This window comes from Ictidomys tridecemlineatus, chromosome 2, assembly GCF_052094955.1.
Source record: "Ictidomys tridecemlineatus isolate mIctTri1 chromosome 2, mIctTri1.hap1, whole genome shotgun sequence".
Lineage (NCBI taxonomy): Eukaryota > Metazoa > Chordata > Mammalia > Rodentia > Sciuridae > Ictidomys > Ictidomys tridecemlineatus.
Window position 1 is genome coordinate 182,846,538 of NC_135478.1, and position 25,125 is coordinate 182,871,662.

Below are 25,125 nucleotides of genomic sequence, written 5' to 3' on the forward strand. Positions count from 1 at the left end.
CTGGGCTCCACAGGCCAGGGTAAGCTTGTGCCTATCCAACTGAGGAAAGGGGACACCAAATCCTAGGGGCAGAAAGGGAATCCAAGAGAAAAAACAAACCCCGATAAGTGTCAGATCATCACAAATGAAATATATACGACTCAGCAAGCAACTGTGTAACATGACTGCGATACATCAAAGGCTGACAGGGAAGAAAGGACCTGGAGGGTCCAAAAGTAATTTTATTTTTTGTCCTTTACCGATAGTCCATAAATAGAGACAAAAATGATAGCATGAGGCTAAGAGTATGTAAAAAACGGAATAATACAGGAAAAAAAGACGAACAATACTTATGACCTCTTACATCTCCTCTGCGAGCTAATGGACTTTGAATAGCAAATTTCAAAGCAGCCCATAGATTCAAGAAGAAAACTGAGGAAGTGACATGAATGATCCATTTTCCTATAGAACCTAAAAGACTTGACATGGCTACACAGCAAAAAAGTCCTGGAGAAGGTAACCAAACCAAGAAAAGTGCTTTTCTCCAGATGTGTGGGTGATGGAGACACACATGAACACCACATCTGGAATGTTTCTCCATTTCCTCTATGGAGATTTTTGTCCTCTCTTTGACAACTTTAAAATTTTATTTCCAAATGTTAATTCTATTTTCATTCTGATAATTCAGTGATAAGATACCTTTCCCACACTTTATATATGGCTAGAGAATTAAAGCAACATACGTAACTTTGAAATGTATATAAATGCCTAATGCTATGTTGTAGGCATTAAGCACTAAAGACAACTTAGATGGAGCAAAAGCAAAATAAATGAGTGATAGCCACAAATTAGGTGTTCTTTTTTTTTTTAAAATGGATTGTCAATACCAAGTGGAGAATAATTCTGTATTTGCAAAGTGAAGCAGTATGTAACTTTGAAAAATGTATCTCCCCCAAACCCCAGAAATCAAAGGCTATCTATCGAAACAACAATATGTTCTTGAATGTTAATGCAAATACTCTACGGTATATGCTGGCCTTTAAAAAATAATATATATCACGATAATACTTGTGAAGCAAACTTACAGGTGGATATTTCATCTACTGTTTATAGAACCTGCTCAGGCAAGAATTCTGGTGTATTTATGAAAAACACCATGATATTGTGACAGAGGCTGACAAACATGTGCTCAGGGTCTACTATTTGTCCCTCATATTTCATGGTTGTCCTTTTCTTTTTAGCAATAAAAGCCCCAAGTGTTAGCAGGTCACAAGTCATCCATATAGAGACAAAATATCCTAGCCTCTCTTACACCTTGGTGTGCCTATTCGACAAAAGCCGAATCTCTGAAATGTGACATGAGAAAAAACTTATTTTTAAGTCACTTTTGTTTGCTTGCTTTCCTTCTGTGTCTGTTTTTGGTTTTTGTGACAGAAGCTTTGCCTATACCATAACTATCATAATTAGATAGCTTGATAAATAATCTGAATTTGGGAAGGCTGAAAGCTTTGACCTAGGGCAAGCGTTAGTGAAAGTAAAACAGATCAGAGTGACCTGATGCTGTAGTGACATTCTCCTTTGAGAGTTCTATATCCCTCAAGAATCAATTCAAAGAGTTTAGGCTCTTTGGAGTATTTTTAGATTCACTGCTTTTTTATTCTCCAAATTTACTTTGAATATACACCTGTATTATAGCATTTGCAACATGATGTTTTCATTTAAATCATATCTAGCTGTCCTAGACTCTGGGAGGAGGAAGATTAAGTTTACTCATTTTAATATCCAGGCCACTCAGCCCAGCACCTGGCTTCACATTTCTCCATACATTTTGTTGTACTGATGTTGCTGAATTCATGCCATCAAGTGAAAATATTCCATTAGTGTTATGGATTTTCAAAGTTTTTTTAACCAACAACACTGAAGTGTTTCCCCTGCCCCCCGCCTCCAAAATATGGTGATGTGCTCTGAGAAGGAGCTGCAGCTAGATCTGTCTGTGGCTTGAGTTGTTTAATTCTCTCCTCCCAGGTTGATGTAAATAACCTTAGAGTGTTACTCCTCCTGCTTCTCCTCCCACCACACATGGACAATTTCATAATGGCTTTCTTTTCTTGAGAATCTATTATATGTGAGGGGTTTGTATATATATTCTCTAATTTTTATAAGAATACTGCATGGTGCCTGTGGCATTTCCATTTTGCATATTAAGACCTTGAGGCCCATGGTCACAGTCTCCTTTAATGGTATAAACCTGACTGTGTCAGCTCCCAAAACCCAAAGTCTCAATCCATCCTCCTACAGTCTCTAAGAGGAAAAAAAAAAAAAGTTATCTCTGGTCATTTCTAGTTAATTTCACCTCTTTCTGCTTCCATCAATAGACCTGCCAATTCCTATTGTTCAACAAAAAGCAGGATGCACAAGGCTGGGAAGAAGCTAATAAATGACACCTTAAGATAAGCCATCTTTCTTTGTTGTGTGAATGTTGTGAATCCCCTCATAAGTGCCAAACTCTGTACTTGTTCAGTTTTGTCTAATCATTCTTTTTTGGCACTTGAATTGAGTCCAGGGGCGCTTTATTTATTTCTTTAGTTTGAGACAGGTCTCTTGCTTAGAGTCTTGCCAAGTTGCCAAGGCTGGCCTTGAATTTATGATCCTCCTGCCTCAGCCTCCTGAGCTGCTGGGATTAGGGATGTATGATACCATGCCTGACTAGACTGATCATTTTGATATGGATCTGATGTCCCTCTTTTTGTTATCTTCTCTTTCTTCTGTCTACATTTTCCCCATAGAACCCTCCTTACAACTAGATCCTACCTACAGAGTTTTCTTTTAGGCTTGACACCTCTGGCTTCATTAAACTAGTTCTGCTCTTCTTGGTTAGTGGCACTCATTTTTAGATGATGAAGAATGTAGTCATCCTTTACATCTGACCTCACTGTGTGTTATGGTTTGGATATGAATTACCCACTAACAGCTCCTGTGTTAATACAGGAAGTGGAGCAATCAGATTATAACAGCTATAACCTAATCACTGGGTTAATCCACTTGATGGATTAGTAGTTTGAAAGGACTATAGTGCTGGGTTGTAACTATAGGTAGAGGGGACATGGCTGGAAGGAGTAGGTCTCCAGAGATATATCCCTGAGGATTAAATCTTGTCCTCCGCGCCCCTACCCCACCTTCATAGCTATAATGAGCTGAATAGTTTTCCTCCACCACACCCTGTGCCAAGATGGTGTGCTCTACCTTAGGCCCAGAGTTGGCCAGCCATGGGCTGAACCTCTGAATTCATGAGCTAAAACAAACTTTTCCTCCTCTAAGTTATTCTTATCAGGTATTTTGGTCTCAGCAACAGAAAGCTGACCAACACATAGTGGGACGGGAAAATAAAATCATCTGGCAGGTGAAATGGGGGTCAGAGGAGGAGGCTCAGGAAATGGAAAGAATTGGAGTAATATAATTTTTGATAAAGCATATTGATTTACAAAAAATACTTATTAAATATTTATTATTTGTTTCAAACTATGAAAGTTCTAGGGAAAAAAAAGTCATTTACCAATCAGAAGGGGCGTCTCTCCTTTATCATTTTTGGTGTTGGGCCATACTCCCTTTTCAAGTAAAGTCCTTACATTTTCCACCAGACCAGCTTTGATTGCCAAAGTCAAGGGTGTTTCTCCATTACAGGTCTTGAATTCCCAGAGTGTCTTGTAGGATGCTAAGATATAAAAGCATTGTGTTAAAAAATTGAAAATATTTACTTAAGGGATACTGCATAGTTCAGGATAACCCGTTGTTATGTATAACAGATTGAAAAGTCAATTGATGAGAAAGGGAAGATTGAAAGTATAATAAAAATCAACCTAACAAAGGTGAAGAAAATTAGATGCTCCTGAACCTGCTCATCAAATCAACAGCTAGACAACCAACATCTATGTTTCAAGCTTCTTTAAAAAAAAAAAAAGCTGATTGCAAATTCTCATTTCTTAAAATATTGTAAAGCAACTCTCCAATCCTTCATTTTATTATTTAAATTGCATCTGAATTTTCTTTTGGTCAAATGAGGTGTGTAAATGCAGGAATGAAAATATATTTAAATGAATGTATCATTTTTTTCAGAATGTGTTAGAAAAAAAATATTATCCTTAACATAATTTTTTTCTTTAGTTATAGATGAACCCAATACCTTTATTTTATTTATTTATCTTTATGTGGTGCTGAGGATGGAACCCAGTGTCTCACATGTGTAAGGCAATTGCTCTACCACTGAGCCACAATCCCAACCTCTTAACATAATTTCTATCTGTCTAGTTATCTCATTTTCTAGATGATTTGCTAGCCAGCCAATTATCAAGTATTTCTCATAATTTTCCAAATTAGTAAGCAGCATTGAAAATTAAAACATAAGGAATTCTAACAATGGTCTATAAATGCTGAAATATGAAAAAAATACCATTAGGACATAAAAATTATTATTAACATTGCAATATATAATAATAATCTTTTGAAACTTTTGATAGTTCAAGATGAAAAATTAAAAACAAACTTCCAAAAGAAAAAAGCTTTATATTTGAATCAATTAATTCATTATATATAAAACCCTTTTATCTCTCATAGCCAATGACAACACCTTCCCACAAAACTATGCCACTTTTTTAAAAGATAAAAGGATAGCAAGGGTGAACCTCAAGCATCATGAAATATGCTAATTTTTTGGTACTCCTGGAGTTAATATATGGGTAGTGACATCTCATATTCCAAACTATCTCTTACTCTTTATGTTCATTAGGAACAATGATAACTTCTAAATTTCTGTTCTACTTGTCAAAAGGCTGTTATGTTCTCTTACCATCCAGAACAATCTCAAGTATTTGTTGAAAAGGTTGAACGGCAGCTTCATGCAATGGAAACCATCCTTTCTCATCGGCTTCGTCCAGTGCACGCTTATATTTCACACACTCCTGGAGCTCAAGAATGTGACCTAAATTAAACACATAGTCTGTTAACACATCTCTGTCTTTGCAAGATAGGATTTCCAATCCAACCCACTCCAGACAAGAAACCCATTTACCTTGTCTTATGGCCTCCACAAGTTTTCTGTTCTGATCACTGAGAGGGACAAATCTACCAGATAAAGAAAAAGAAGCCACGTTTATACTAGTGATATCCTTAAAGGAATAAAATATTTAATTTATATTGAGTTCTTGTGGGTAATTGGAATGATCGAGATCCACAGGAAATGCACAAAACTGATTTTATTTTCTTCAAAAATGTAAATGCTTAGGAGTCAGAGTATATTTACGATATCCAAACCTAAGAACACTAGTGAAGATGGCAAAATCCAAGATTGTGATGTTATCTCTGAGATTTCGCTAAGCTATGAAAGGGAGTAAACAATGGGAGTCAGACTTAAAAGGGCTGGATTCAGGTCACAGCCTGATTTCGTGATCCTGGAAAAGTCCTCAGTCTCTCTGGGTGTTGGTTTGTTCATCAGTGAAACAGTGGGATTAAATAGGAAGATCACTAAGGCTTCTTCCACCTTTAGAAGCACTATGTTCAACCAATGTTCATTGCTTGATGTAATAATTGCTAATAGACATTCAGGAGCTTATGGTCCAAAATGTCTGTTAGTGTCTCTAATCAACTGATCCATAAGTGAAAACAGGCAGAGAGCATTTACTAACATGTGTCCCATCACAGGTTATGATGAAATTTCCCCTCAGGGAAATTCTCTGATATGTGTGTTTATTAAATAGAAACAAGGATTTCATAACAAACTTATTTAACTCTACTAAGCAGAAATATCTGCTAACATTCTAGGATTGTGAATGGCTTCTGGGGCATTTTCAAGTTCTAAAATCTGTTAGACACAATGGAAAAATTAAAAAGACCAGAAATTTAAATACAATATGCTAATTTTTAAAATATCAAACGCAATAACTTCATAGCACTGAATCTATTCAAAAGCACTATTAGGTTCCAGAATACAAGAGTCTATATAATTAATAGAATATAAAGAAAAACTAAATTTTGTGTCAGAAACATATGTGTTGTTCAAGACAGAAATTTACTTATGCAGTTTTAAATCCTGAAACTCCTACTTACATAAAACATCAATTTTGTGTATATTTTAATTGGATTATTTGTAAAGTTTAGCTGAGACAGTAGCCGCGTGTGTTATAGAATATACAGATTGCTGTTTACCCATACACTGGTTATATAAACTGTACTTGCAAATTTGTTCAAACTACTCATTGTCTGTTTGATTACATTTTGACTTAGAAAATAGGCAACCTTATCCAACCAAATTCAACTAGGGAATTCCCATCTAGGTAATTTTCATTTTCCACATGAGGTGGGGATTTGTGGAAGACGAGATTATTAAAGTCTGTGGACACTGGTCTCTGTAGAGGTATTAGATTTCCTGCCAGAAAAAAGGTAAGTATTTTCCTATAAGAGGAATTGAGAAATGGGATTCATTTTATCTCATACCAAAATAAATGCCATAAAGAAATTTTGGTGAGGATAGTTGAATAGAATGCTACCTTTCAGGATGAAATGCAGTCTGGCTGGATTCAATGGATTCTTGAATACTGAGTTGAATATCATAACTTGTAAGATGATCTTCATCAGGGTCATTATTATCCATATCTGAATATAAAAAAGGTAAATATAAAAGAAGAAAATTCTTGTTATCAGCAAATGATACAGAATATCAGGTGGAATTAACAGCAAATTCAAAATGAAAAACTAAAATACATTCACCTTTTCCACTTAAGAAACACAAATGCAATGAGCCTGTAAACCATATATATGAGGCCCATTTTATTAATTTAGAATGTTCAAACTGTTGAAGCGTTTATTACCTGCCTTTTGAGAACTATTTTTTTTTAACTTTGGACATTTAAAAATTTTTGACTTTCTTATTAGTAATCTCAGTTGAGTTTATAAGGAATCTCTTTTTCCAAGCTTCTAATATATACTAATTTTGTGCAGTGCAAACTCATGGGCCAAAATTAGCATATATTACCAGCTTGGAATCAATTTATACAGCACATTAGAAGCTTAACTCAACCAGAGGAGAAATGGGTTATTGGCAATAACAGAGAACAGAGATCCTTTTACATTCTCTACACATCAGCAGAGGTCAGTTGTAAGGTCTCATTGGTCTCAGAGCATCCAAACTGTTAAGATAAAGATCATTTTAACTCTACCCATACACTAGAGGCCAGCCCTACTGTAGATTCCTCATTTATTCCTCTATATAGTTCTAGGTATGCATTACAAAACCACTGCTCACTGGACCATCTGCCCTGAGTATAATAAGCAAGAACTTAAATGACTCCTCATTGGCTTATTTCTTCCAAATATCAAATTAGCAGAATGAATGTCTCTCTTTACTATTGAATTAATTGCATCATCTTATTTAGAAAGTTTAATAAGTATATAAACAAAATTAGTTCTGTAGCCATTTGATTGACCAATATGAAATTACGTTTAATTAGTAGTACTTTTCAAACCAAAAATGTATTCTCTGTATGAAATTTTACACGATAATACGCCTTTTTTCAAGGGGAGAAAATTAAAACTATGTTATTCAGGCAGTTACCAAAATACAGATGATGCATGCTTTTCCTCTTCTCATTCTTCAAGGTTAGATAATCTTAAACTCCAGTGGCAGTTCTCAATAAGCTGATAGCCAAGGTCCTTGGCCTCTGGACAGCCTGTGCCGAGCAACATCATGCTTGTTCACTGTGTACTAAGTAAGTGCCAGTGCCCTTACTCCCACCTTGGAACAGAAGGTGTAGCATAGTGGTCATGTTCAGGGACTGCACCTGCCATGGCAGAGTGCTCCAGTAAGCTTGCTTCAAATTAGCAGAATGAATGTCTCTCTTTACTATTAAAGAGATGATATCATGATATCTCAATCTCCTCAAAGGCCAGTGTGAGCCCCAGGGATTCTCTTTGCCAAGTAGATCCCAGTGGCATTTTATTATTATTATTTTTTAAATCAACTATTGCTTCCTCGTCTGTATCTTCTCTCTAGAGTGTAACTACATAAGAGCATATTAGTCTGCAACCTCAGTGCCTAGAGAAGCAACATCCTGTGTTTGTGGTCTCCACGTGTGTGGTGAAGGTATTAATTAATTAATGAGTTAATAAAAAAACCACGAAACATAATCCAAGTTCTGCTTTGTTCTTATAACTAATCATGTTTTTCAGAGTCATTATTCCAACTGAACACATTAGATTGCTCACTCTGTGTGTGGCTTTGTTTTCGCACTTCTGTGTCTGGGCACCTACAACCATGGCCCACACTACTGCAAGCCTGACTCAAGACAATCCTTCTATAGAAGGCTTTGCTGGAATTCTCCATTTCCTCCTCAGCCTTCTTTATTTATGAAGATCTCTTTTTGTGAGACAATTTCTCAACATTGGATTTATACTCATTTTGTATTTGTTTTGCAAGTTCTTCACATATTTATGTTTTGTATTCTCACTTGCACCATGAGCTTCCTGAGGGGAAATATCTCTCTTTTTGCAGTACTAGGGATCAAACCTTGAGCTTCCCAGGGCTAGGCAAGGGCTGTATCACTAAGCCACACCCACGGCCTGCTTTCTTTTTCCCTTATCTCTTCCCTCTCTCCCCACTCCCACTCAACTGCAGCCAATGGCTTCTCTTGATGGTCACTGAAACAAAGAAGCCCTGAGTCACTACTGGCAAACAACTTTGGAGTCCTTCAAATAATTAGAGGAGGAAGTTAAACCTGTGGCATTGCCCTCGGCCTTTCTCTGATAGCACTGTGGCCATAGCATGGCTCTAAGATTAGTAAAAGGACAAAGAGCCTTTTGCCTATTTAAATCAAGAACTTAAATCTAACCCTGATGGGAACGTGGGCTTTCTGTACACGAGCCATGACAGATCCTTAGAGAATGGGGGTCTGTGAAATTTTCTTTTCCTTTTTTATTTTTAAAAACATCCTTTGACTACCATTAAGAAGGTTATCTATATTCTTAACTGTTTTGTATCTCTAATGACACAAGGAAAAAATGATGAAAAACAGATATGAACCAATTTAAGTCTCATTCAGGATTCTTCAGCATTGAAATTCTTCTTGTATTGAAAGCTGGGGATGAAGTGAGGATCTGTGAGCAGGTGTACTAAGGTGTCAGGCTGTCCAAAGAGCCTCACAGGAATGGACGTGGAAATATCCAGATGCAAGGAGAAAGGCAAGAAGGGAGTCACTTACTTAATACACAAACTTAAAATGACTAGGGCTCAGTCCTCACTGAAGGGGGCGAATCAAGATTATTTTACAAAGCATCACTCAGGAGTATTAGGAAAGACCAAATAATATTTTGACATCCTTTAAGATATATTTGAGGTAGGGAAAAATGGTGAGAGTCAATTAGGAGGACAGATATCAGGACCACCATTTGAGTTATGCTCCACATTTGATGTGCTCCAGCAAGCCAAATAATATCTGTTTCCCAAAAGGGACAAAAGTCTCCATTCTTATTTAAAAAAAAAAGTGACTACACAATTCAGTCTGAACATGTACACCCGACAATTAAAATCTCAAGGACAGTTACAAGTGGGTTCAACTTCCCCTCCTGTGCCTTTAAAAGAAGGGATGTCAGGAGACCCTGGTGGCACTCTTGCCCCTCCCATGTTCTCTGTGGGAGCTTTCTTACACTCCCACCTTAATCTCCTTTTTAATAAATTTCTGCTTGCTTGCTTGCTTATCTTAGTGTTTGTAGTGTTCATCAGGTCTGTGGAATGCGATGAACCTGATTTCCACCAGTAACATATTCACAAGTATCTCACTTCTAAGTCTGGAGAAATTAACTCTTTCCTAATAATATTTTTCCCTTAATTCAGTCTTTTTCTGGAGAAGTTCACTAGTGAGATTGTTTAACCTCTACAAGTACCTGACATACAAGTAATTGGGACAATCTTATTGTATAATTAGCCTTTTCTTTTAAATCTTGCTAAGAGTCAGGGACACATTTGATGAGAGCTATGGATTCTTTTTCTGGAGGAATGCATGCCCACTTAAAATGTTGTATGATTTTAGGGAACTCACGGACCTTCTGAAGCTCTTTCATGTACTCCTGGTTAAAAACAAAAAACAGCTAAATTCAGAATTTCTAAAAGCTAAGTTCCAAATGTATTATTCAGATATAAATAATTAGTCACTTGTTTTACAGATGCGTTGAAATAAATTCCAAACTTAGCTAATGGGAAAGGGAAAGTTCAGCAATCATGTACATTTTAGAATATTTCTGGTAAGAATGAAATGCTGATAACAGTAAGACCTAAAAACTCTGAAGTGGTGCCTTTGCTTCAAGCACTGTGCAAAGCACTTGGCACATACTAGTTTATTTAAATCCTCACTCTGTTTTGTAAGTTTTGTAGCTTCTTGTAAATAAGTGGAAAAGTAGGTTTCAGGTGGTTAAAAGACCCACCCAGTGTCAAAGAGCTGATAAGCAGAGTCTGAACAGAACAGGGAGGACCTTCACATCCAAGGTCTTTCAGAAGCTGCAGGAAAACATCCCCAGCCGTTTGTCTTTAAAAGAAAACACTTTGATCTGGTTCTTAACAGCCAGCTCTCGATGACAATAACTTCCAAAAATAAAAAATAGCTTCCAAACACATAAATCTTTTCCTTTGGCTCTGCGCAATAAGGTTTTGTGTTGCTTAGGGTGGTCTGAGATGTCCTAAGCTTGCTTTCATTCTGTACTTTTTGTTTTGGAGTCTAAACATCACTTCCAAAAAACAGGATCAACATGCCAGCTGGTGGCTGACTGAAGTGGTCAGGAGGCTGGGACGGTGTTGCAAGGCATGATGCAGGAGTGGACACCTCCCAACAGATCCTCTGTAAACCACCTCCAGTCTATCGATGCTAATGCCTCACCATTTGATGATAATAAGTTTGTGATGGATAAGTTTGTGACTCTCTCCAGAGGGATCTTTGAAACATGGTCGCTCCCACAGAAGGGAAGCACAACTCCCCTTCTTTTTCTTGAATTGCTTAGCTGGCTTTCTCTGGATTGCAGACAAGTTCATTACCCCACCTAGCCTAATGCTCTGGTTTGGGCAGAACAATATTGGAATTATCTTCATGAATCCATAACAGGGTTGGCCTTGAGAGTAGGCTGAGTGGATAGTTGCTTCTATGGTGCAAGGCAGGGCTCTATGTCCATAAATATCACACTGCCCCCAGCACCTGTCACATCAATGTCACCCTGTTACATCAGTGAGAGATTCTGTCTTGTAGGGCATATTGTTCCATCCTATTATCATCCCTTTTAAAAGTGCCAACACCACCACACAGGCCCCCAGGGTAGAACCAGCATTTCTTGGAAGAGTTATTGGGAGTGGCATGGCTTGGGAAGATGACAGGAAGTCTGAGGCTGAGGTCTACTGGGAGATGATAAGAAGGGATAAGAAAAAAGCAATACAGCCAGGTACAGTGGCTTCTGCCTGTAATCCCAGAGGCTCAGGAGGTTGAGGCAGGAGGATCAGGAGTTCAAAGCCAGCCTCAGCAATTTAGCAAGGTCCTCAGAAACATAGTGAGACCCTATCTCTAAATAAAATACAAAAAAGGGCTGGGGATGGGGCTCATTGGTTTAGTGCCTGGGTTCAATCCCTGATACCAAGCGGGGGGGAGGGAGAAAGCAATACAGTAAAATTTGGTTTTCTTCACAAATTCAGACCCTAGGTTTCTGAAGGAAATGCAAGCTTCTGCGGTGTGAAATGCAGGGCCTGATTCACAGAGGATTTTTTTTTTTTTTACCTTGACAACACAATGGTTCTTGACAATGGACTCATCTACTGGAGGTCCCACAGAGAATCATCAGAATTTTTTCCTATCAGAGGAAGAGTAAGGGTCAAATTAGGACATTTTCATTTTTTTATTTAGTTAGGAAAACAGTTATTATATACTAAATAATGTTCAGTCCCATTTTATGCAATTTGACCATTTATATATGTAATTTTAAAGGTAGAGTGAAATAATACAGATAAAATTGTTATAACTTTAGTGTCTATTGGGTGGCTCCACATCTTATTTTTCAGACTCGTGTAGCACAAAGTGAAAAAATCAAGTAAATCATTTCATTTTGCTGATTTCAGCAAAAGTGTCAGCTAGTCTGCAAGAGTTCTCAGAGGGACAATTGGTTCTACCCACAGTCACCATTAACTTTACAAGTAATATGTTATAGGAATTCCCCCTGTGTGGCATTTTGCCTTTTCCACTACAGAAAAAAAGCCTACAGATGATGGGGACAACTAGGATCAGTTCAAACAGCATCTTACTTGAGAGTACAAAATTTTCTGCTGACACATTCACATACAAACACACAAAATACACATACACATGTAGATAGAATCTTAAATCAGAAAACACATGCTACTTTTGGGCTGCCTCAAAAAAATGCAAGCTGACATTTCAGAAAAGGTTAGAAAAAGGCAAAATGGACCAATGGATCTCTAGATACTAAGTTCACTCCCTACCATAGATGAGCACTTGGGAAGTACTGGCTGGATGAATAATAATCAAAGGATCAAATATACACTGCTCTTAAAATTACCCAAAGAACTGGTTAACTACATGCTTTCCCTTTAGGTCATACATACATTGTTTGCAAAATTCACTTTCAATTTTGGGGCCACATTGATTAATGATTAATTTCTATGTAAATACAATAATGATAGAACCGGTCATACTAGTTTTACTTATCTCTAGTTGCATATTACAAAATTAGAATTTTTTTACTTTCTGCTATTGATTTCCAAGTCAAATAAGAGAAACACGGGAAGATGCATATTAGCTTTTGAAAACTATAAACATATAAACAGAAGCTTTAGTTTCACAACCACATGGATTCCCAGGGGAATATAGCTTTACGGAATTAAAAAAGTGTAGGATAGAGCTGGGTTATGGCTCAGTGGTACAGCACCTGCCTAACATGTATGAGGCATTGGGTTTGATCCTCAGCATCATATAAAAGTAATAAATAAATAAATAAATAAATGTACGTATTGTGTCCATCTACAACTAAAAAAATAAAAAAAATAAAAAAAGGTAGGACAAGGATGAAGCCTGAAAGCCTATTAGCACATGTGCCCTGATTACAAGCTCGTGTGATCATATTTTAAAAATTTCCATCCTTGTCTGTAATTCCACATCCAGGAATTTATTCTTTAAAATAATAAGAGATGTAGGAAAGTATTTGTATGTGAGAATGTTTATCTCAGTTGCATTTAAATTTCCAAAACCTTACAAACAACCTAAATGCCTAATGATAGGCAATATATATAAACATTATTGCACATACAAATAATGGAATGACCCATTTTTCACACTTATATACACAAAGAATAAACTCTTAACTTCACAGGTAAACTGAGTGAATCTCATTTATCCAGATATGACCAACCACTTTTACTGAACTAAGATTGACTTTTTTTTTTCAACTTTATTAAGGTTAAAGTAACCAAGATTGACAATTTAAAAAGATGCATATATTTAAGATGTAAAACATAATGATTAAATATATGTGTATATTTATAGTGGTACATATGAAATATTTACCACAAACTAATTAAAATATCCATTACTTCACATTTTTTTTTTGCTACAACCATTATGAAAATAGTATGGTAGTTCCTCAGAAATTTAAAAATAGAACTAGTTTATGATCTAATAATTCCTCCTCTGGTTTTATTTCCAAAAGGACTAAAATCTGCACTCCCTTGTCCATTACAGTATTATTCACAATAGCCAAGATGTGGAATGAATCTAAATGTCCACTGACAAATGAATGCATAAAGAAAATTTGCTATAAATTGACAATGGGGTATTAGTCATTTGTGGTAACAAAGACGAACCTGGAGAACAGTATGCTAAGTAAAATCAGTCAACACAACAAGACAGATATTGCAAGATACCATAGATATGTAAATCTAAAAATGTTCAATTCGTGGAAACAGTTGATCTCCTAGAAGAAAGTTAGTTGCCAAGGGCTGGAGAGAGGGACTGTAGGGAGATGTTGGCCCAGGGTTATAATTTTAGTTATTCAGTATGAGTAAATTCTGGTGATCTGTACTTCAATGTGACTATTATTATTAGTTAAAGGTATTGAATTGTATATTTGAAATACACTAGCAGGGTAGGTCTTAAATGTTTTCACCACCAACAAGAACAACAGAAAAGGAAATTGAGATTGACTCTGTGAAGTGAAAATTTATAAGCCTTCTATGAAAATGGACTGGTATGAGAAGGCCAGAAACCTTGTCAACTTTCAGGAGAGAGGAAATTGCCCACATCTATAGCAAAGCAGAAACCTGGGGTGGGGATGGGGAGAATTTCTTGGCTTGAGCAGAAGCAGAAATTTGAAAGACTAATGGCTGAACCTGAATCAGCCAAGTACAAGTTCATCAACCTAAGCTATCATATTGCTTGCATAGGACCAAAAGTTTATTTTTTCACTGATTAGTGAGTGGAAGCTTCCAAGGACAGTGAGGCCAGTTGCAGATAATAAAAAAGCTAATTTTGGTTCGTACAACTGAGTCGGAGGGTAAGATTGCTTTGACTGCATTAATTAGTTACAATAATAGTAAAAATTTAAGTATCTCTAGATCTTAAAAAGTATTAAAAAATATATATAATTATTCATTCGCACATTCATAAACTTATCTTCTCTCTAAAAAATTTGTTCCTGGGCATGGTGCGTTTTATTGAACATAACAAAAGTTTCCGTCAAATCTTTACTTAAGTCAAATCTTTTTCTATTTGAAACTCACTCAAACAGTAATGAGTCACTGCATTTCTTAGTTTCTTATTTTGAAATCATGTACAAGCATAAACTTCTTTCTGCTGGAGGCAAAAGGGCATAGGGATCGAACACTGTTCCACTTCTGGTCTGCCTGCATTAGCTGCCTGGCGAGCCGTGTCTGACATGTCACAGACATGTCACAAACATTCAATTAGCATTGCCTGCTGTTTTTTCTCCTCTGGAATGGAGAAATAGGATCTTACGTTGTTTAGGGGCAGTTTCAGCTCTATTCTAGGTCTTGATATCCTCTGATATCCCCATAATTTTATTCTCCTTCCTTCTTCCTGGAATCGCCAAGCTTCAGAGTTAAAAACCATCAGATAGCTCCACCTACTGTCAAGCCCTTTACAAGTTATTGGCCAGCCTCAGGTTGAATCCAAAGTGCAAAGGAACTTATCTACTCCCAACTCTACCCCCACAGCCCTTTGCCTTTGGCCAGCTTCAACAATTAGGGAAATACTGAAACTGAATCCATATATTGAAACCATTTTTTGATGATCCTTGTTTCTTTCCCTCAGAACCATATTAAGACAGTGTTGTTTCTCTGGAACAGGAGATCCCCTTTAACTATCCCAAGGTTGTCTGGACTCTGCTGAGCCTTCTCCTTCCAAGTCTGGACAGTGAGTTTTCCTATGCCATGGTTTAAGGTCAGATCAACAGAGTATTAAGTGGATATGATCACCTCCCTCTCTTTAGACACTCTATATCTGCTAATTTTACCCAGTTTAGAACTTTGGAGGTTATCATGTTACACTTGATTTGGAAGCCCCCAGTTCTATTATTACCCACAATTCTTTTCTGTGCAGTTTCATGCAAGACTCTATTTATTCCTGTTACATTTCATCCTTTTAAGATCGAGCCTTTATTCCTCTGCTAGGACTTAATAAGTATGTTTTATATGTGCTTATGCTCATTGACAATGATGAATGTTGAACAGCTATTGGTGCAGGACAGAGGTCTCCAGGTTGACATTGATCCGTTATTTAGCATCCTTGGAGAAAAGCTGTTTATCCAGCTACAAATCCTCCTACAGATACATCCATTCAGCATTCATGGCTCTGATTTGATAACCATCATGGACAGATTCTGTCAGATACGTTACTAAAATATGGATGCACAGTATCTGCTCTCCATCCTGCTCAATTACTCAAAGAGATGAAGGAGCAGAACTGACCTACCAGTTTTCAATGACTCTATTTTCCTAAAGATTTTCAGATCATTGTGTTTTTCCATTCAAAAATATGTGTCTACTGTCTGCTAGGTTTCAGGAATAGTGCCAGACATGGCCATAGAGGGTCCATGCCCCCAGGGAGTTTATTGCCTTTAAACAATGTATTCTAGACTTTCCTCCTTGAAACAATACCAAACTGTTCCCTCTCTTTCAGGGTTTGGCACAGAGTCAAACACATATTAGATCTTGAATGTATATCTGCTAGAGTAAATTTAATAATTATTGCAACTGGCATCCATTGAGGCAGATACTATCTGCATAATTGATTTGGACTATGCATTCAATTTTAAGGACAGAAGACAGACTTCTTTCCCATGTTGCAGATAAGGAAACAGAAGTACAGAGTAGTTAGGCAATTTACCTAGCCACACGTTTGGGGAATGGTGTAATCTTCATACCCAGTCATCTGACAATAAATATCATACAAGCTAAGTCCCTACACTGTGGCTGATGACCAATTATTCAGATGGAATTAATGAAGAATGGGTCTCATTTGGTAACCTAGAATTTTATAAGCCTCAGGGAAAAAAAAAGTTTTCTAAAAGAATTTAAGCAAACAACTCACAAACTCATCTAACTGTGGTGGAAAGATAAAAATTTTAGAGACCTTTTCATTTGAGAATAAGGTATTCTTATAAAACAATTAGATATAAAATTATGATTATTTTATCACCATAATTTAAATTCTCTCAGCACAAAGCAGTGGCAGGACTCCCTTGTTCACATCACTGCCCTTTCACAAAAATCAAATAACTTTAGATGTAGAAGGTTCCTAGAAGTTGTTCAATAGAGTATCAGATGAGCGATGGTATCAGGTAAATTTTAAGCCCTTTTCAGTTTCAAAACTGTGTATAATTTGCAGGAAAAACATTTTTCAATCACATTAAGTTTGGGATTTTACCATCTTAATTTAACGGATTTTTTTCCAATCTGAACATCTATCTTTTGCAACAACTAATTTAAAAAAAACACGATAGAGATTTGTTTTAATTATTTACAAAATATTAATTTTTTTTCAGTAACTAAGGGGTCAGGTAAGACCCTTCTGGGATTCCTTATAATGTATAATGACACTTCCTATTAGCATATTCATTCTTGAGCTTATTTCATGATATATTTTTTTGTAATGCTTAATAATTATACAGTTGAGTTGATAGTCTCTAAATAAACAAGACAACCCTGGCTTTACTCTTATTATTAAAAAGGCCCTAGATAGGCATGCCTACAGGTTATCATTAGGAAAGAAACATTAGCCATAACCAGCATTTCCATCTGTTCTAAAGATTTCCAATACTGAACTACTCCATAAAATAGTTGGCAAGGTACAGATTAAATATTTCATAATCTCACCTTTTGGAATGATCATCTTGTCATTCTTATCCAGAGACTTGCCTTTCTAAACCAGAGGAAGTACCCTGGGAGCCAATGTGTTCCTCTGTGTATCTAAAATTAAGCATCCAGTTGGTGGTTAAATTAAGGTCTGACCTTGTACAACTGAAACACAAGCGGTCCCTGGCACACGGTCAAGTATTACCCATGACTTCTCTAGACTCTCATCAAAAGAAACGCAAGCCCACAGAGGGCTAATAAGATTATGTGTGTCCTGATTGGTTCAAACAACTCCCCTGAAAAGAAATGATCTGCCAGTTCAGTTTCGGGGAGGGTTCCTGCTGCAGGAACAAAACCAAACCCCTTAGAACTAAAGCACCTTTTAAAATTATGTATCTAAGACATAAATCTGTGATTTAAGTATCTAGGGACCCTCATTTCTTTGGGCAAATGTTTACCCACAGCATTTCTCATTCTTCATTGTTTAGACTCGGGTCAATTCTAATTAAATACAGCCTTCATATACTAACTGCCTGTTTGATTTGCATTTAATGATTGCCTATCTAACACACAGATGGGAACAGGGCACTTCGTGACATCTATACCTAGAATTTTTAGGTCAAGTTATATTACAGACCATATAGTCTAGAAAAAAGTAAGTCGTTTTTAAGGTCAAGTTTTAGCATATATAGTCTAGAGAAAAGTAAGGAGCAGATGTAAAGAAAGCAAAAAATTGAGGATTTTAATTTAGGAGAGTTGTTTGATGATGTGATGATGATGATGGTGATTAAGTCTTCTGTCTCTGTCTTAGTAATTTTCTGATGAAAACACTGGGCTTCAAGTTAGTTTTTGACATGGATATCCTTGGGCTAACCCAGGCTACTCTCAGCATTCACAAGGCTTCTATCCCTTCTACTACACTAAACAACTCTCCCTGAAGATCTCTGGCCTCCTAACTTTAAAGCTGAAGGTGCTCCTCACTTCTCATTTTACAGGTCCTCTGTGACTTCTGTTGTCAAGGTTCCTGCCCTTTCTCCTGCCTCAGTAGTCTCTGGGCTCCTGGGAGCATGAATTGCTTTTCTTTCTATTCTCAACTTTCTGGTCTTAGTGTTTGATGTTAATGAATAAATATACAGATAGTAGGGACTTTATGAGTTTGATTTAAAATTTTGAAAAAGCATAAATGTGAAATGAGAGGTCCTGCTTCTTCTACCTGGGATAGAGAGGGTTCACTTTAGTCATCCTCAGAGCAAACTCCAAGAAATATTTCATGTTTATGCCACCGTTGACTCGGTATTGAAAGTGTCAAGCATGGAGATTAAAAACACTTTTGCTAATTATTATCTAATAATTCTGAATTATTCAATAACATTTTTTTTCCTGGAAAGCACTACTATTACAAAATGTTTTAACTTTTATACAATGCTTTTATATTTATAATATTGAAAATTCAAATAAATTCATTTAAAGTGTAATGCCAAATTATGGGAAAAAGTGTACTCGACACTTTGAAATGTGGTTTGTCATATTTCAGTGAAATTTCTGTTTCTAAATCAATTTATACCTGTCTTACCCATTTATATTATAGCTCTTAGTACAGATTTTTCTATATCATACTATATGTTAAATGATGCTTAAAACGACAGAAAGGACAAAGACAAGTAGAGAGTGAGAGAGAGAGACAGACAGAGGCTGCGTGATAAAAGGAATAAGAACAAGTTACTAAAGACAGTCCTGCAAATAAATCTTGCTTTACTACTTGCTGTTTCTTTACCTTCAATTAATTATTTAAATTTTTGATATGAAATTTATTCATCTGTATTATGAGAATAATAACACAATGACCATGGCACCCTCCATTTTCATGAGGTCTGTTCCTGAAGTAGTTAGTTATTGATACACACAAATAAAAATGTACTTTGAGTACCTCAAATATTTGAAAGAATGATCTGTTCCTTATGTTAATATTTTCTTCCACATTTGCCTGTTTTGGAAGCTGGCTCTTCCTGTGGGTTTTCTCAAAGTGGAAATAAAATGATCCCAGATTTTTGCACAATGTTCCTCTGGTTTGTCTGGTGAGGGTGTGTTTAGGGAGAGCTGTGATTTAATCGTAAAGGGTTACTGAACACTGCTATCATGCTGAAGGTACATTAAAGACACTGACATCCAAATACACGTGGCTTCTCTCTATATTTAGGAAGACATGCATGTCCTATTTCAAGCTGATAATTATAGCAAATGATACTGAAGAGTCTTAGGTTAAAATGGTTGGGGCATAGTGTTAGAGGGCCTGTCCTTGGACCTATTCATTTCTATTTTGGGAATAAGGACTGTAAGCTTCCAGGGGACATCGTTGTGACATCTTGGCATTCGGGCTTAAGGCACCTGCCGCTACCCCACTCCCCACTCTGTCCACAGGTACTCTGTGTTCATGAGAACAGGCGTGAGGCTTGCTGGCTTTTGTGGATTAAAAATACAGCTATTTCTGTTAGTCATGAAGTCACATCCACTTTCTTTGCCCCACAGCACCAGTCATCACTTATTGACCCAGCCCAACCCACTCTTTATAAAGCCTTATCAGAAATGCTGCTTTACCTCCGTGCTCTTAGTAAAACTGAAATATTCAAACAACTTGGAGAGTCCTGCTCTCTTATATCATATTATTTTGTTGTTTAGTAAGCAATACCTACATTTGTATCTCTCTTGGCTCCATATTTACTTCCGTGGATTTTAGATTTTTCATTATTTTGCATTTGGGGTCTGTGATTTAAAAAATACAGATTTGGTTTCAACTATGCATAAATAAGACTGTAAATGTGAGGGGAAAAAAAAATCTGTTTTTTTCCAGTATGTTCCCCAGTGCCTTGGTAGTTTGCTTTGGCTGGGCTGTGCACTGTTTTCTGATGGAAAACCGAAAACCCAACAACAGAATCTATGACTCCAGTGTATTAGCATGAACACCTCCAGGAGTGCATTTGTCATAGGTCCTTGGAAGGATCCCCACTGTTGACATCACTCTGATCATTTCATTGCCATGCAGCAGCACAAAGACAAGGTGACAAGAGGGCAGTCTTTAGTAAGGTACTGTGTAGGTAGTCATACTAAATCCATGATGAGCAAAGGAGTGGGGAGTGTTCTGTACAGGATTTCATTTTCACTTACCCTTTATTAAGGGTGGCTGGCAAAGGGGTTGACACATAGGAAGCACCCTTCAAATACGCCTTCAGCAATTTTGCTTAACACTGGGGACTTGTCCATATGGGTTAATTGTTATTTCCTGTATAATTTAACTGAAGATTAATTTGATTTAAACTGAGTCATGATGGGTTTTTCAAAAGCTGATTGATAGTATTAGTTTTTGTTTATAACAAAGTTCTTAATTTTTAGTTCTGTGAAAGGCATTTTGAGTGCATTTAGAAGAAACCAATGAGTTTAATGAAGGCAAGGGATGTATATTTTAGTCATTTGTGTGTGTGTGTCTCTGTGTGTGTGTGTGTGTGTGTGTGTGTGTGTGTATGTGTGTGTGTGTATGAGACAGAGAGAGAGAGAGAGAGAGAGAGAGAGAGAGAGAGAGAGGTACTGGGGATTTAACTCAGGGGTACTCTGTCACTGAGCTATACCTCTAGCCCTTTTTTGTTTTTATTTTGGGACAGGGTCTCACTAAGTTGTTGAGGTGAGCCTCCATCCTTCTCCCTTGGCCACCCGAGTTGTACCACCTGCTTGGATGATTTTAGGCTAAAGATTTACCAATATTTTTGTGACTTAAGGCAAATATTTCAGTGCCCATGCCTGTTTCCTCCTAAATAATACTGCTCTTATTATTTCACACTATTGTTGTTGAGAATAAAATAAGAGCATAATTCAGAAAATTGACAATTCCTATGCAGATACAGGTTTACTATTATAATATCATACTTCTGAGACATAAAATAGACATTAAAGAAAGTATGCCATTTGGGTTTCTCTTCCATATATGTAGGCACACATTTTAGCAAGCATAGAATGTGGAACTAGACATTTCAGGGTATGTTAAGATGGGTGGGATACATGGTTCTAGTTCTAGAAGTTTACCTTTGTGTAGAGAACAAAACCACAACAAAAGCCAGAATTTGGTAAGAGAGTTCAGACCTAACTGTGAAGGAGAGAATCTGAGAACAAAGACACACATATACATACAAACACACACACATATTTCAACTTAAAAAAATAATTTTATATTAATGGATTACCAAAGAAATTTAAGAATCTTTCTTTTTCTTCTAGTATCTTTTAAATTCTGACATCTTTTTTTAAAAAAATATTTTTCAGTTGTAGATAGACACAATACCTTTATTTATTTATTTGTATGTGGTGCTGAGGATCAAACCCAGTGCCTCAAACATATAAGGCAAGAGCTACAATCCCAGGCCCTAATTCTGACCTCTTACATATCTCCAATAGGTAGTGCTAAGGTAAGGAGACTTTTGCTATTCTTCATATCATGTTTGACACAAACCAAACATAATTATAATCAAGATTATACAATAAAGGTATTATCAGCCAAAGGAAATTTTGAATTATTGAAATTAATTATTATATTCTGTTCATTGTGAAAAAAACTGTAGTATTCCTGTGCTCCTGTTATGTTTCAATTTTTAACTGTAGTTGTAATTGCATGATGACATTTTATTAATTAGTATTTGATTATGAAAATAATCATTTAAAGAAGAAATTATATAAATTTGATGAAGAAAACTCACCATGCTAAAATTTAAAATTTCAATGTAAATCCATCCTTTTCACCATTAAAAAATCCACTCTTTCCCCTTTGTTTTCAGATTTTTATTGTTTATATTTCAATTTTGTATATGTTAAGATAATTTTAGTATAAAATATAAGCTTAATGATTCAAGAAACTAGAAAAAATGTGATTATTTCTGCTAAGGTTAGATTTCTCTTTAATAGAATAGAGTTAATACTGGGACAAAATACTTTGGATTTTCAGAAGGTGTTTCTACTAAATATTTGGTTTTGTGGCTTCGTGTGAGGATTTAATATATAATTGTTATACAAAATAAAGCATATTTTTCATAGTTCCTTTATGAATGCTATAATTGAAAAAGTCTTAAAATCAAATTGAGTTTTGAGGTTTTGTTGAGTTTGGAATGTCTTAGTAATTTTCTAATTCTAAATATCTAGTCCATTCACTCTAGGTGAATATTTTCAAGGAGGTTTTAGGTAGGAAACAATAGTAAACTGGCTCATTGGCTTTAGAGACCCTGATAAAATCAAGAAAGGTAGGACCCAAAGAAGAAGATGAATGTGGGATTCTCATCAATGCAATATTTGACAAATACATATTGAGTTTCTACAATACTAGGTACTTAAACACTGGTACCAAAAAACTAGCTGGTTGCTATGCATGAGAATTTTTCATTCATATCTATGAAGTGAATGCTAAATGAGTAAGCAAATGAATCATGGCAAACTCTGTGAAGAAAATAGGCATGGAATAGTTAATAACTGATGTGAGAAGACTTCTTTTAGAAAGCACAATTCTGAGAGGTAACACATTTGTGCTAAGACTTTTTCACAGATAGGTATAAAGGACAGTCTCAGGCAGATGAAACCGCAAGTTTAGTTTTTACTTGTTACCTTGAGGCAAAAAGAATGTACCATGTTTGAGGAATTGACAAAAGAACAAGTCAATCTGAAGTTTAGTGAAGAAGGGTAAGGATGGGAGGTGGATTATGGATAGAAGCTTAAATTTTATTTAAAATGAAATGGGGGTGAAGTAAATGACTTGAAGCAGGAGATGGATAATCTGGTTTATTACTAAAAAAGAGAAAGTACCAGTTGGGGCCAGTGACCTTTTCAACTTTGGCTTAAAATTAAGCTCAGGAAAGCAAACCTCTGAGATGTTTTGTTGATATAATATATTGCTTTCCAAGTTGGATTTCCAGTCTTAGGACCAAGGGATTATATTTGATTGCTCAGTGGCTCTGTCCACAATATGTATCTTGTCAAACCAAGATGCAGTGCAAGAGAGCTGGAATTGACAAGTAACATCAGCAAGATGAAAGAATAAGAGTCTTATTCTGCCATGTTCCCACAGTGTGCCAATTTTTACAACCACCCATGGAAAATAGGACTTCAGTGGAGTTTCTGTACATCGTCGGATAAGAAAATCCAAAAATAGATGTTGTAAAGAGGGTAAGAAGAAAGTTTCCCCTTACCTGCCTCACCCCTTCCCCTGGGTGGCATAGCTCAGTGATAATGAACCCCCTTCAGCCCATGAAGCCTCCCATGGAAGAAAGTGAGAGCATAGTGAGTAAGTGGCCAGCACCCCAAGCTCTAAAGGATGCTTCCCAAGAGGCCCATTTCCTTCTCTCCCAACCCCAAATAACGAGGGGATGAACATGGCTGTGTAAAAGGGAGAGGATGGGTGCAGTAGGGACTTGAAGCCATCAGGGGCTGAAACTCAACAAAAGGCTGCATATCTCACTAATCAGTTTGTGGACTCTTACGGGAACCCTATCCCCCGCCACTCAGTGTTGGGAGCCATGTATAAATTATGGGTTTGTTTGAGCCATCACAAGGCAGGGAGGCTACTTTTCTGGGAACTCCTGGGTGAAATTCCTCGGTTCAAGAAAGCCCAGATCATGCTGCCACCCTGCCTTAGCTCCCAACCCCAGGTTCCAATGCAGCCGCTGGGAGATGGACATAACCTGCCAAGCCCCAAACAACTTTCTTCCCCCTTTCTTATCCTGTTTTCCTGAAGAAGCTCCTCACTAAATCCCTTTGATGTGTTTCATCAGACCTATCAGGTCTCTTCCACCTGCCAATGCCCCCACTTTGAATATATATAGTTGACTTTTTGGGGGTTTATTTTCTTTTACACACACACACACACACACACGTATATATTTAGTTGTTGATGGACCTTTATTTTATTTATTTATATGCAGTGCTGAGAATCGAACCCAGTGCCTCACTCATGCCAGGCAAGTGCTCTACCCCTGAGCCCTAGCCACAGTAGTGTTTTTTTTTTCTTAATATTACTTTCCTAGCCTTTATTTCCAGCTGGACCACACCTCAAAGATTACTTACTCCCTTCCCATGCAGGTCGTAAGCAGGATATCTGGCCTGTGGGGACCAGATGACTAGCCCATAGCTTCTTCCAGTGTCCCACCTGTTTCACTCCCTACCCCCGCATTGGCCAGCTCCCTAGGAGTGTCCCCTTCTCCAGTATGGGAAATGTGAACCTTTGCAGATGGCTTCTGAGCCCACTCAGTAGCCTGGTTCAACTCTATAGGATTGGGAGAAGGAACACAAACGTATGTATTTCAGGGCACAGCCCTAGGAAAAGTAAATGGGGGGGCTCAAGGAACATGGCTTGGCTTGGCAGGATCAAAAGAAGGCATACCATGTTCAAAATTCCCCTTGAGAAAGAACTAGAAAGGTGAAATGGGCCCCATCTATAGAAAAGGCCCGAGAAAGCCTCAGAATCCCTAGCCAAGCAGACTGGTGAATTCCTCTCCGGAAGCCAGTCAGTAAAGACGCAAAGAAATCACTTCTTCAAATGTGAAGACAGCCACACAAGATTTAAAAGTACATGAAAGTTGAAGAAAAATGACATCACCAAAGGAAAACAATAATATTCCAGTATGTAGACCAAAAATAATGGAGATTTACACATCTCCTGACAAACAATTCAAAATAATTATTTTAAGGAGGCTCAGTGAGTTACAAGAGAACACAGACAATTC

The 25,125-nt window shown here is 36.9% G+C and overlaps 1 protein-coding gene across 1 annotated transcript in view; it reads right to left on the bottom strand.

The window, feature by feature from the left end:
• Window positions 1-17,521, bottom strand: part of Asb15 (ankyrin repeat and SOCS box containing 15) — a 32,450-nt gene extending 14,929 nt beyond the window's left edge. Inside the window, exons 1-6 of the mRNA XM_005333937.4 lie at window positions 17,399-17,521; window positions 11,775-11,847; window positions 6,519-6,624; window positions 5,045-5,097; window positions 4,823-4,954; window positions 3,533-3,691 (exon numbers count right to left, since the gene is read on the bottom strand). Of these exons, the coding sequence (XP_005333994.2) occupies window positions 3,533-3,691; window positions 4,823-4,954; window positions 5,045-5,097; window positions 6,519-6,622 (448 nt within the window). The 5' untranslated portion in view covers window positions 6,623-6,624; window positions 11,775-11,847; window positions 17,399-17,521. The remainder of the gene's footprint in view (window positions 1-3,532; window positions 3,692-4,822; window positions 4,955-5,044; window positions 5,098-6,518; window positions 6,625-11,774; window positions 11,848-17,398) is intronic.
• Window positions 17,522-25,125: the final 7,604 nt, after the last annotated feature.